At 40.3% G+C, this 12,479-nt stretch overlaps 1 protein-coding gene across 1 annotated transcript in view; it reads left to right on the plus strand.

Moving 5' to 3' along the window:
• The window catches only part of TAF4B (TATA-box binding protein associated factor 4b), a 70,849-nt gene that overhangs the window by 11,722 nt on the left and 46,648 nt on the right, over positions 1–12,479 (plus strand). Inside the window, exons 2-6 of the mRNA XM_058812886.1 lie at positions 3,201–3,349; positions 4,071–4,178; positions 8,393–8,560; positions 8,668–8,790; positions 10,900–10,989. Of these exons, the coding sequence (XP_058668869.1) occupies positions 3,201–3,349; positions 4,071–4,178; positions 8,393–8,560; positions 8,668–8,790; positions 10,900–10,989 (638 nt within the window). The remainder of the gene's footprint in view (positions 1–3,200; positions 3,350–4,070; positions 4,179–8,392; positions 8,561–8,667; positions 8,791–10,899; positions 10,990–12,479) is intronic.

Below are 12,479 nucleotides of genomic sequence, written 5' to 3' on the forward strand. Positions count from 1 at the left end.
TGACCTTTCTGTTGAGAGCCTCAAGGTTACCATCACCTGCTGTTCCCTCATTTCACACTTGTGCAGCTGTATAAAGTGTATGAGACTTCAGGCATTGGTTTTGAGAGCCATGGAACCTCTTCTTCTGGCATGAGACCTCCTGTGCTGCCTCTTGGAGTCTGTGCTATTGGCTGTGCTGTGGGGTTATTGCTTTTGTTTCTAGGCTGAAGGGAAGTATCAAAGTTGTGAAAAACTGTAATTAAATTGTAGCAATGAGAGGTAAAAAAATAAGTGCTGTTCTCAACAGCTTTCAAAGTGTTCCAGGCAATTCATGTGTCAGTTTACTGTCCCCGTGTGACATCAGGTTGTAACTGCCCAGAACTGTCTCTCGTGCTTGGGCAAGATGTGGCTCTTCAGTGTGTGGAGCTGTAGCTCTGACAGCTGTTTCAAATTTGCCTTCAGCTTTATCTGTGCATCAGGCATCAATAGCATTAAACCTGCAGAAGCAGTAGTTAGTAGATTACCATAATACTGGTTTGGAGTTACAATTTTGCCGGTGTCACAAAGATCTTGTGCCATGAAAAGATTACCACGCTTCATTAAAAATTCTGCCAAATGGAACAAAGTTAGGGAAATGATTGTTTGTTACTCTAACTTATATTCAAGTAACAGGCATTATCATCGTTGAATGTTCCAATCAAGGCTGTGACCACCGGATTAGCCTTAGGTAACTTCTTCTGTGGATGCTTTCACCAAGTTATTTTAATTCAGTATAGATGTCCTTGTGTTGCTGTATCCTGTTGCTAGGGCTGGAAACCTGCTTTATGTTTTGGGTTACATCCTTTTCAGGATCACTGCTATCCTGCTCAAATGTAAAGGGGTTACTTGTTTACCTTTTCTTTTTTGGAGATGTTAATGAATTTACATGTGAACTGTATTGTATTTGTATAAACTTTCTAACTCACTCTTGAAGTAATTTTCTGTCAAGCAAGTAGATTGTGCTGGAAACTCACCCCATTCAGGTGACTGGAGGATGGGATACTTTTCCAGCAGGGTCTCTATCTCTGTTGAATGCCAATTGAAAATGCAGAACAGTAGTGCAAAACCAGTCCCAGCCCTGTAATCAAGTTGACTGGTGTCAATGTGGTTTCTCAAATGCAGAAGCAGAAAATACACTTCTGATAATTTGACTTAACAGACAAATGAGTACTGATAAAATATCCAAGTACATTAAAACTTACTCTTAATGCATTCCAAACCTCTAAAGGAATGAAATTATAAGTTTATATGTGCCTTCTCAAAGTAATATAGCTGTCAGTGATGTTTTAAACCAGGCTTATAAAAGAACAGCCTAAAATCTCCAGTAGCAACACTTTTGCCATTCTGAATGTATACTTAGAGCAGAGAGAAATGCTATTGCTAGCAAAATGTGGTCAACTTTCTCCCTTCCGTGAAATCTGCATAAGCATGTAGTCTGAACAAGGGAGACAATGCTCTTTTCCTGGCAGATGATAAATTGTTTGCCATGAATCACTGTCTAAATGAGATGGCGTGAAAAGAAAATGAGAAATCTAATATGTTTTCTATAATTCCGGTTATTCATTGATTAAATTAAATGATCCATCTGTACCTAAATATAATTATAGTCAAGTCATCAGTGGAGGAGGAGAAAGCTGAGCTGTCAGATGGAGTTAACAGTGTTTTTCTGAATATGCAACTTGCCTTGTGCATCTGCCCCATGTAGTAAAAGCTGCTTGAGGAAGGAGGGGATCATGTAGATGCTGCTCTTGCAGTTCTCAGCTTATGTCTGCTATGTAAATGGCAATATGTTGATGCTACAGAATTTTATACCAGGTTTTGTGTCGTCTTGCAATATCCTCTTATGCTTTTAGATGTGGAGGACGAAAAGCTGTTTCTAAGCATGTGGTTATAGCTTGATTGTTAAAAAAAAACCCAAAACATACTCAGCAAAACCGAACTCGGGGAGCTTGTGGCTTTTTCTGTTGTATGCATTTGAACTCAGATAGGAACAGTGTTTTAGGCTGTATTGTATGGTTGTATTTTGTCAGCTTTCAGACTAACCAAGTCGTAAAAAGTCTTTCATTGCCGTCTTGTTTTACACTAGGAAAGATTGTAAGCGTGCATAGAAGATCTGGGTTTCAGATATTGGATAACTTGCAGTAAAGTTTAATGCACTCCTCCAGAAACATTGAGGTAGTCTTATTTACTGGATTCTCCTGTACCTCCTCCTTCCTTTTATTTGAAAGGTCAGTGTTGAGTGAGGGTGTTTGAGGATGGTATTTTCAGTGGTGGACTTGCAGCAGCTGCTGCTGGAGGCAAAGGAGGTGAGACACCACAAAGGTAGGGTCCTCTGTAGCTGCCTTGAAGGATCTGACATTGTACAGACTGAGCATCCAGCTGGCATTTTGTATTTGTGGTTGTTTTGAATTCTCTGATTTTTTCAGAGATGAGCCGTTAGGGGAGGAGACTTTAGTAGCTGAATGGTCTTTTTTTTTTTTTTTTCCACTTTCTTTTTTAATTCTTTCCCACTGGAATCTCCCTATTTGGCTTCAAACTGCTCCAATAAAACCCTGGCTTTTAATGCTTTTGGACACACCCTTGACAGAGGGAGAGCTTCAAATATCTCAGTGACTTTGATTTCCATGGGAGACCACTGCCCTCTTGACTGGAGGGGGTGATCTTGATACAGGTAGGTGAGCTGATACTAATCAGGCTTCAGTTCTCACTAGTTTTCTCTAAGCTGTGTTTTCACCTCTAAGCATGTGCCTAAGTGTTCAGAAACTGAAGAGGCAGCCAAGTGCGATAGTGGTGGTGAATTTTGCAGATGAAGAACTGCTTAAAAGTAGTGCTTAAGTAATCCCAGAGTGTGTGTATACTTTGTGTGTCTGTCTTTTTAATGTTCAGAATAACTTTTTGACTCAAATGGTGAGCTGCTTTGCAATTTGCATCTTGTATGCACACCATGTTTCAGCGTGGCCAGTGGTTAAGTTTTTCTCTTGAATTTAGGAATTATTTTCTGCCATGAGATGCGTAGTCAAGCTGATGTGCACTTTATTCATATAATTCTTGGCAGCTGTTCCTTGGAGTAATAAAGTAAATATTACATTTTCTAGTGTGGTCTAGTTATTTCTTCCACAGAAATATAGGAAAGCCATAATATAACTTAATTTCACAGTCTGAATGTGGTTTTTTTTCAACAGGAACTGTTCTTATCAGAAGCAGTAATGGCCACCTAATGCTGCTATCTCAACAGTCAATAGGACAAGCACAGAACCAGACACAAAACAACACAAGTGTGAGACCATCTGTGCCAACCAGCACACCTGCAATCAGAATATGTGCTGTGCAGGTAACTTCTCTCATAACTTTAGTTTGGCATAGCTATATGTTATGTAGTGAGAACAGGGTTTGCAAATAAGTTGTGGAGGGTTAAATAAGCGTTTGAACCCTTTCTGAGTGGGGTGATGGTGTTTGCTTTTGCACCAATAAACATCACTATGTGCTTTGCTTTCTTGCTTGGGTGAAAACTTGAGACCTGTTACATATGGTAAAGGTCAAATTAGTGAACTTCTCGATGATGATGTAAACCATTTTAAGAAACAAAATGCCAGTCAAAATTGCCTAAATGGTTACTGCTACTATCTAAACCTTGTGATCCTCTGTTGGGATATTTCTCCAAAGCTGAGGAGCTTTCCCATGTCCCTAGGATGTTCCTCCTTCCCTGAACTCTGCTGGCTTTTTGCTTCCATCTCTTGTAGTGTGGTCAGCATGTAAGAGTAAGGAGCTACATAAAAGTAACAATTCATGTATTTCTTTAACCATTTTATTCTGATTATGCATTTTCTCTAAATGTCTCTGAATCTGTTATTGAATATTTAAGTGGTAGACAAAGAGCTTTGCTGAGCAGTGTTTAAATGATATGGACTGTGTGAATGATGCCTGTGTTGTCACTGTTAAGAGGATGTGCCTCAGTTTGTATCTGACCCCAACTTCAATGTCTATTTTGTCACTGATTTGTCTGACAACTGTTCTCTGCCCATGTGTAATTATTTTTAATTTTTTTTTTAAAGAATTCTGGCACACAGTTAGTAAAGAAAATAGCAGCTGCTCCTGTGAAAACGTTATCTCAAACAACAAATGCTGTGGTTTCTACTGTTCAGACACCTGCTGTAATACAGGTACTTTGCAAGCTTTATAGTGTGGTGGAATAAGGGACAGAAAGAACTGGAGAAAATATGGATGCATTCTTGTTATTTCTAACTGTAATCTGGTTTTCAGTAAGCTTAGTAACCTTTGTCCTCATAACAAATTATTTCCCAAATCTGTTTTTTTAAATGCATAATTTAATTAGTCTTCTGTCAGCGTGTGTCAGATAATCTTATCTCACTACAGTAGAAAGCACATGAACAATGAATACAATGAATAGTTCAGAGAGCCATTTCCAGTGCTTTTGTGTGCTGTGACAGAGCTCTTGCAATCTCTTGCTGAATCTTTTCTGGGAGATGTGCTCCTGTTGGGGTTCCCTGATTCCTTAGTGCAGAAAAAGGTATACCTGAGATGATGTTGAGGGGAAAATGAGCTGTCTGCAACAATCAAGCTGTTTTACATGTATGTGATGTTTTTCCCTCTCATTATAAGCTGAAGGAAGGTCATAGCTGAAGACCTGTTCTCTAATTGAGTGTGGCAGATGGGTTCCACAGGTACAGCTGTAAATAGGCAGTGGTTGAAAATGCCTCATTATTTTCAGGTAGTATTTTGTCTTATTTCCTAGGTCTTATTTTGCTTTTTGTAGAGAAAAAATGTTGTAGATCTCTTCTGAAGAGGGTTTTATCACCTGCAGAGTATGAGGTTTTTCCTACGTGTGGTTCATCCTCTGTTCTTGGGGACCAGGCTTCTGGATAAGCATGTGGAATGAAAAGCCTACATTTTTCTGCAGATGGTATGTTCTGTTCATAATCTGCAGGAGAAGTCATGAAGAAAGCCGGCTTGTACTTGTGTTTTGTGACAAGACTTTGAAGGAGACTTGAGCTGTAGCAGTTGACAAAACACTCAGTAAATGAGCAAGATCAGTCATTCAAAAAAACATGCTGGATGTATGTTCTTGACCCTGAGGGTGTTTGAAGGGTTGGGGATGTGTGTGCTGACAGTGGTAACACTGACTAACAAGTTCATCCTTCTGCTGCTCTTCTGTATCAGCAGCTGAACACTACTCGCACTCTGTGCTCTTTTTTCACTTCCCTCTCACTACAGACGGATAATGTTGGGGCTAAAGTGGAAAACCCAGAGGCCTCTCTTAAAACATTTTCTGTTTTGCTCAGAATGGAAACAGTGAATGCTTTGTGTCTAAATACAGTAATGGGTGTTCCTTACTTTTGTTTTGGAATACTAGCTTGCAAACCCTGTGTTTGTGATCTCTGCATAGAGGTCTTTAGGATATAAAAACAATAGTCATCTACTATACTACCCTTGCACTGGGGAAAAGAGATGAAGGTCGTCCATCTTCTGATGGATGAAGTCGCATGCATCCTCACACTCTCATGTGGGTAAACACTGAGATTCATCATGCTATTAACTTCTCTTTTTAAAACTTCTATCTGCCTTTGGCTTGGTTTTTCTGTACTTTAATTCAGTTTTGATGTAGTCTGTTGAACTTGTGTTCTTCTGAGATATTTAAAGACATAGACTTGGAGTGGTTTTTGTAAGTTGTTTTTTCCCCCCCCCCCCACTATAGAAACTGGAACATTTGGAATGAGCTGTAGGGCTAGATTTAGACAGCAGGAATGATGACTCCAGGAAAGATTAACAGAGCTGTTTTGTTTGGAGTGGCTTCCTTGAAGCCCCTCTGTTTTACAGAGGATTGCAAAGCCCTCTGTAGGAGCTCCTTGTACAGTGAAGAGTAAATAGATGCAATGTGGATACATCTTGCCATCATGTGGTCATGTTGCTCCTCACCCTGGGGTGGACAAGAGCAGAGTGCTGCAAAGGGAGCCAGTGCAAAAAGTTGATGGAACCATCTGAGGAAAGGATGGCAGAGCCCTTGAGTCTGATTTCCTTGGCAGCAATTCATTCATCAGTCTTAAAATAACTTCCTGATCTTAGTCTTGATGATTTTTGGAGGTCACAGGAGTGTTGGTCTGGAAGTATGATGTCACTACAGAAAGTGGTGGAGAGTGGAGAGGAAATAATACTTGGCTTGATTCTGCATCTTCAGTCTCGTGTGAAATCCAACTTGGAACACTCCCTGTAGGTACTGACTGCAGGATTGTTCTCCTCATCATCGAAAATATTTCCCTTTTCTGACATTCCTGAATGTGTAAGCTCTGAGGTTAGACAAAATTACCTGCACATTCTTATTTTTTTACCTGTTTCCCAGATGGCATAACAAAGCTGCAAAGTGTCTAATTAGCATCATGCTGGGACACTTTCATTTAGATGCAGAGCACTTCTTCTCTTGAAATGACTTCAAAATATGCAGGATTAATGCCATTTTTTTTGTGGTGACCGTTTCTCTGTTGCTCAAAGTGAGAATGAGAATTGTCGGTAGCGAAAGAGGTTGACGGCAGATGACAGAAATTAATTCCCATATATTCATTTTCCTGGGAAAAGGGTCCAGCAGACTTCCTGTTGTTTCCTCCCTCAGCTGATAAAATGCTCTTCTAGTCTTGATGTGTAAGCATGCTGGAATTTGCAAGAGATCAGCTCCTGTTTTCGACTTTTAGAAGCCCAGGGCATTGCAGCTTGGCAGATCTGCACTGTGTCCCCTTCCGTCTTCCTCCTGCCCATCTGTTTGTGGGATTCTTGTGCCCAGTTTGCCTCCCTGTGGTCTCAGAGCTGTTGAGCCTCATCCTTGGAAGAGGCAGTGGTGGTGGCAAAGATCCTGCAGAGAGCTAATAAAGTGTTACCAACAGTGGGAGCCTGAGCTAGAAAGCTTTCTGGTAGCTGCCTGCTGCTCTCATGTCAAGCTGGCAGCAGCTTGGGGAGGAGAGGACACCCACCTAGAAAAGAAAAAATTGTAAATGTATGACAAAAGCGTTATGGTTTTGCTTTAGCTTTAAATGTTTGTTCATTAATTTCCCTATCCTGAAAGACTGCTCTTCTGTGTGATGTCTGTCCCACTTTTGATTAGTTTTTTGTTTTATCCATGGTAGGGTAAGTTAGACTCCTGTCTAACTCTCTTATGATTGATGCAATTAGCCAGTGTTAGTTGTGCCTGTTTGACTAAGCTGGGGTGCTTAAATGTGTTAGGTGTCAGTGAAATCCATTACATTGTGCAGATCTGAACCTAAAATTTGAACTACAAAACCAGACTTTCCCTTCCTCTTCACAGGCTTGGAGGGGGGATGACAGCCAACTTTATTTCAAATAAAGTTCCAGGTTTCAAATGTTAACCTGGAACTCTGCCTGCGGGTTCCCTCTGGCTTTTCAGATTTTAAGTTGAGAAATCAACAGTTGTGGTTTTTTGCATGGGCAGATTGTTCTAATTGTATTGTATTCTGTTGTATCAAATGAACTGTGTTGGTGTTTTGGGTATGGTTTGTTTGTTTGTTCTCTTTAAAATCTGAAGGAGAAATAGTTTAGTGGGTTTTAGATTTAGCCTAGTTTGCAAAGAAGGGAGGTCTTTTTTCCTAAACCTTAATTACTCTCCTGTTGCTGGAGCTTCTGAATCTGTTGGTAAATTATAATGAGCTTTTAAAAACGGGTCTCAAAATAACTGGATTTTGTGAGAGTTTCTGTCAGGGCAGAGGAGAAGGAGATCCAAATTGCTGCCCACGAGGAAAAAGCAGGAAGAACTTGTTAGGTCCATTTGCTGAGCTGGCTGCTTCTGCTGGCACTTGCATCCTTCCAAAGTTGACGTGATGTCTTTTGCCTACTCTGTGTGTGATAGGAAAAGCAAGGGGTGTTGCAACTGGGAGAGGAGCTTCAGGGCAAGACGGGAAGATAAATGACTTATGGTTCTGTTTGTCTTCAGAGTAGTATCACCTGGCTTAGCATTGTCCAAAATTCATTAGTCTTAGACTGTAGGAGCCTGGCAAAGTTAATCTATTGGTTTCTTCAAGACAAATTTTACCTTCCTCTCTTCCTTCAAAGTTGCGGGCAGTGCTTTGGTCTGGATGTGTCTCTGTAATTTCTTCCCTCCACCCTTGATTTATAAATAGAATTATTGCTGTGGCTGTCACTTACTATATTAAATAGAGCCTCCCAAAACAAATTAATCTGAACTCTAAAAACAAGGAGAAGAATTGTTTCTTTGTGCTTCAGATAGCAGTGTGGAGGGAAGCTGCTACCTTATATGCTAGCAGAATCCAGGGAAGTTGCTGCTTTGTATGCTAGCAGAATCCAGTATGTTTGTCACGTTGTTCCTTGGTTAAAAAGTGTTAATTTTTCTCTTCAGCCAGCAGCTGCAACAGCTAGTGTTACTACAGTTACTGCTGTAAAGCCTTTGAGTACTGGAACACCTGTAAAACTTCCAGTTACAGGACCACCTGCACAAGCTATCTCCCAAAAGGCAGTCTCTGTGAAAGCAGAGGGCACAACAGTAGCGCAGACCAGCGCTTCTACAGTAAGGAAAAAAAAAAGTTTTTAATTAAAAATTAACATTCTGTATGTTCATCAGAGGTTGAAGAGACAGTGCAACATCTAACAGTCTTCTCTTTATTTCCATGTTAGGAGATGCTAGAGAATGTGAAGAAATGCAAGAATTTTCTTGCTACGCTAGTAAAATTGGCGTCTAGCGGACCTCAAGCCCCTGAGATGGGGCAGAATGTGAAGAATCTGGTGCAAAACCTATTGGTGAGACTTTTTTTTCAAAACAAAGTCTGTGTCATTTGTCTATGGATTTTTTACGTTTACTTTATCAGAGTTTTGTTCCTGTTATTTTATAGCTTTTTTTTTTTAACAGCTCAGGAGTTGGACTTGTGGCTGAATGCATCTGACCCTTATTAAGTCTTATGTTATAAATCTTACTTTTTTTTAACTGAATCCCATGCTGTGTTATTTCCCCTCTCACATTTCTTTTTCACTTTATGCACACAGGTAACCGACAGCAGGAGGAGCTGGGGTAGTGTTAACAGAGCTTCTGGGTTTTTTTTCATGTTAGTGTAGTTTTGAGTCCTCAGTCGCAAGAATCTGATGTGGAGGTTGCAGTGCAGCACTAAGTCCATACTACTGCTTTACTCCAAGACAGAACTGAGCAGTGGCACAGGAATGACATTATCAATAGTTTAAAACAGTAGGATGGAGCAAGCAGTGTGGTGGCTGCCAAGATCTCTCCTTGCAGGTGGCTTCCGTGTGGTGCTTCGTGCTGTATCCCAGCACAGCTGGGTTTTCCTGGTAACGATTTCTCCTGCCACTTCTTGTCATGGCATTTGACCGCTGCTGCTGTGTTGTTGTTCCACCCTAGCAGAAGGCTGTGTGCTGGTGGAGGGGGGTGGCTTTGCTAGTGGTACCAAAGGGCTTTTCAGTCTGGGAAGGTGTGATGTAGACAGGTGTAATTTCAGAGAGCAGATTGTTTGAAGAATGCAGCCTTGCAAAAATTTGATTCCTTAGCCTCTGTCCCTACTGGACAGTACACCTTCCTTCTGTGGGAAAAATTGAGTTGTTCTTTCTTGTGCTTACAGTACTTGTTGTTTTTTGGTTTTGTTTCTTTTTAAAGAGCAGTTATTAAGATCTGTTAGTACGTTGTTAACTGCACACTTGTTTGCTTTTTGTAGTAGTTTAAAATTCTGCTATTCAGTATGTGTATGATTTAAATGCAAAATAAAGTTTTGTGTGTATGAGAGAAATGAGTAAATTGCAGCTGGGCAGCAGAATGATGCTTAAGGCAGCGTTTCATGAAGTGGGTGTCAAGTACCTTGTAAGCACTGAGCTTTAGTGTGCCAAACCACTTGCATCTGTATCAGTGAGACTTCGGTGACCCATGTCTGCATCTCTGTGGAATCTAACAGGCAACAGATCAAAAGTGGCTAAATGGGAGAGCTGCTGGAAGCTCTGTTTGTGTGCAAAAACAGTCTCTAAAATCCCTGTCCTGTTTATCTAGCAACGTGGAACAGTTCCTCCAGAGGTGAATGTGGGTGAGAGGAGTAATTTCTCAGGAGAAATGCAGATTGGTGTTCCCTTTGTGTGTTTATGCCTTTTTGGCAGAGGTAATGTTCTTGATGATGCTGGGATGCTGAGGAAGGGCTGCAGAGTCTGGGGCTTAACCTTCTGAACAAGTGAAGGGTCTCAGAAGTGTACTCCAGCTTCCTAACCCTCCCAAGCCCTTGAGTCAGGTGTTTGTGTTGGGACAGGCTGGAAAGCATTAAGGAAGGAACCAGTACTCTGCAGTTCAGAGGACTGTTACTGTGAGGGTATGCAGAAATGTTTTAACTGCGTTGGAAAGGCTCTGTTAAATGTTCTCTTATGCTGTGTATGCAGTAGTCTGCAACTGTCTTACAAAAACTGCTAAGTTGTTATTAGTCTTCGATGTCTCTAAGTTTATTTTTATGCAGATAAACTACCTTTACTGAAAGAAGTATTAGTAGTTGATTTAAAATATATCGGCATAACAGTGAGATACTCAAAAGGATCAGTGCTGCTTATAAAGTTTTTTCTATCCATTCACTTCAGTGACTGGGTGTGAACACCTATCCCTAAGTGTGTTAACTGCCTGTAGCTGAAGAAAGCATAAACAACTTGGGTAATACTATATGAACATTACAACATTATTCTATCCTGACTCCCCTTTTTTTCCTTTTTTAAATAAAGCAGGAAAAAAGCATTTGAGTACTGAAATTTAACAATGATATGATAATCTACGTTTCCATGATCTTTTGATATGTCTTGAGGTGGTTTTATAACATACCATTGTAATTTTATAACATATAATTATAACATACAATTGTAATTTTATTTTTTTCTTAGGAAGCAAAAATTGAACCAGAAGAATTTACAAAGAAGTTGTACACAGAGCTTAAGTCATCTCCACAACCATATTTAGTTCCTTTCCTCAAGGTAAGTGGCTGATTATGGATATATAGTATTCAAAGAGGGAAGGGAGGAGGACCAAAAGAGAAGAGAGTTGGGGCATTCAGATTTTTCAGGTCAGTTGAAGAATGGTGCTTAGGTTACCTCTGTGACTGTTGTGCTTGGAAAGACTTTCTTAAGGGGAAGAGCAGTTTTTGAGGAGTAATTTTCTCTGTGTTCCTAATGTAGAGTAATTGCCCTCTAGGTGTTAGTGGAGACTGGTGTGTTGGAAGCTGTGCATCTAATCTACAGTAGAGCAGCTGTGTTAAGATGACCTCCTACTTTCTCATCAAAATTGTAGCAATTCTGAATTCTAACTCAGAGGCTAACCACAGTGGCAATGCACAAGCTTATGCCATGTTAAAGATCAAAGAATCTGCATAAAGCTATTCATCTTCTGCTTGCTTATGTTTAGCTGGAGGAAGGAAGAACCTCTACCCCTTGCTCCAGAAAGGGTCTGACAACACTACTGTAGCTTAGGAAAAGAATTCCAGGGACTCTACTTCTGTTCAAGCAAATAATAATATAAAGGAAAAAATGCTTCCTTGAGACTTTTAATCATATTATAGAATGGTATTAACAAAATAAAAATTAATTATATAGCAAGCTTTAAATCTCAGTGAAAACATGGAAAATTATGTTAAATTTACTAAATTCCGATGTACACCATCCTCTTAGGTTTGTTAGACCTGTACATTCATTATAGGCATGATGGTGAATAAAGGAAGAATAGTTAAGTGGTATAACTGGGACAGAGTTTTTCTGGTTTGCCCTTTTCCTTGGTATTGGACAGGCCATATAATGATGCATGTGATAATTGCTCTATTGCTCTAGATGGCTGACGCTCATCTACTGAAATCTGGGATAAAAATTTTTCTTACAATGGCAACTTTTAAATGCCTTGCTAGCAAGTTTACCATGAGTGAAAGAGTGCAGTCTTCTCTGCAGGACCTTGGGCTGAGATGAGAGATTCAGATTTGATATTAGAAAAAAAAAAAAAAAAATCACTGTTAGGATGGTCAGGCGTTGGAATGGGTTGCCCAGGGGGGTGGTGCAGTCACCATCCCTTAGGTGTTTAATAGGATCTGGATCTGGTGCTAGGTGATGAGATTTAGTGGTTTAGGGGATACAGTGGTAGTGCTGGGCTGATGGTTGGACTTGATGATTTTAAAGGTATAAGGTCTCATCCATCCTTGATGACTATGATACATACAATTTTATGATTGGTCATTTATTACCTGTTTAATTTCTGGAGGCTTCTTCAATGGCTGTACAAAAGCCAGAAAAATAAACAGCTCTGAGAATGGGTTTTCTGCATGCAGTGTGGCTCTGGCTGCAGAAGGACCAGGCTGTGAGTACAAGGTCAGTGCGACTGGCACTCACAGAAGGGCTCAGCTCTTACAAGAAGCCATCCAACGATGTGAAGAGCTGCTACACTTGATGCAGAGAACTCAAGGCAATTCTGCAGGGGTTAAGTT

Source organism: Ammospiza caudacuta, chromosome 1, assembly GCF_027887145.1.
Source record: "Ammospiza caudacuta isolate bAmmCau1 chromosome 1, bAmmCau1.pri, whole genome shotgun sequence".
Lineage (NCBI taxonomy): Eukaryota > Metazoa > Chordata > Aves > Passeriformes > Passerellidae > Ammospiza > Ammospiza caudacuta.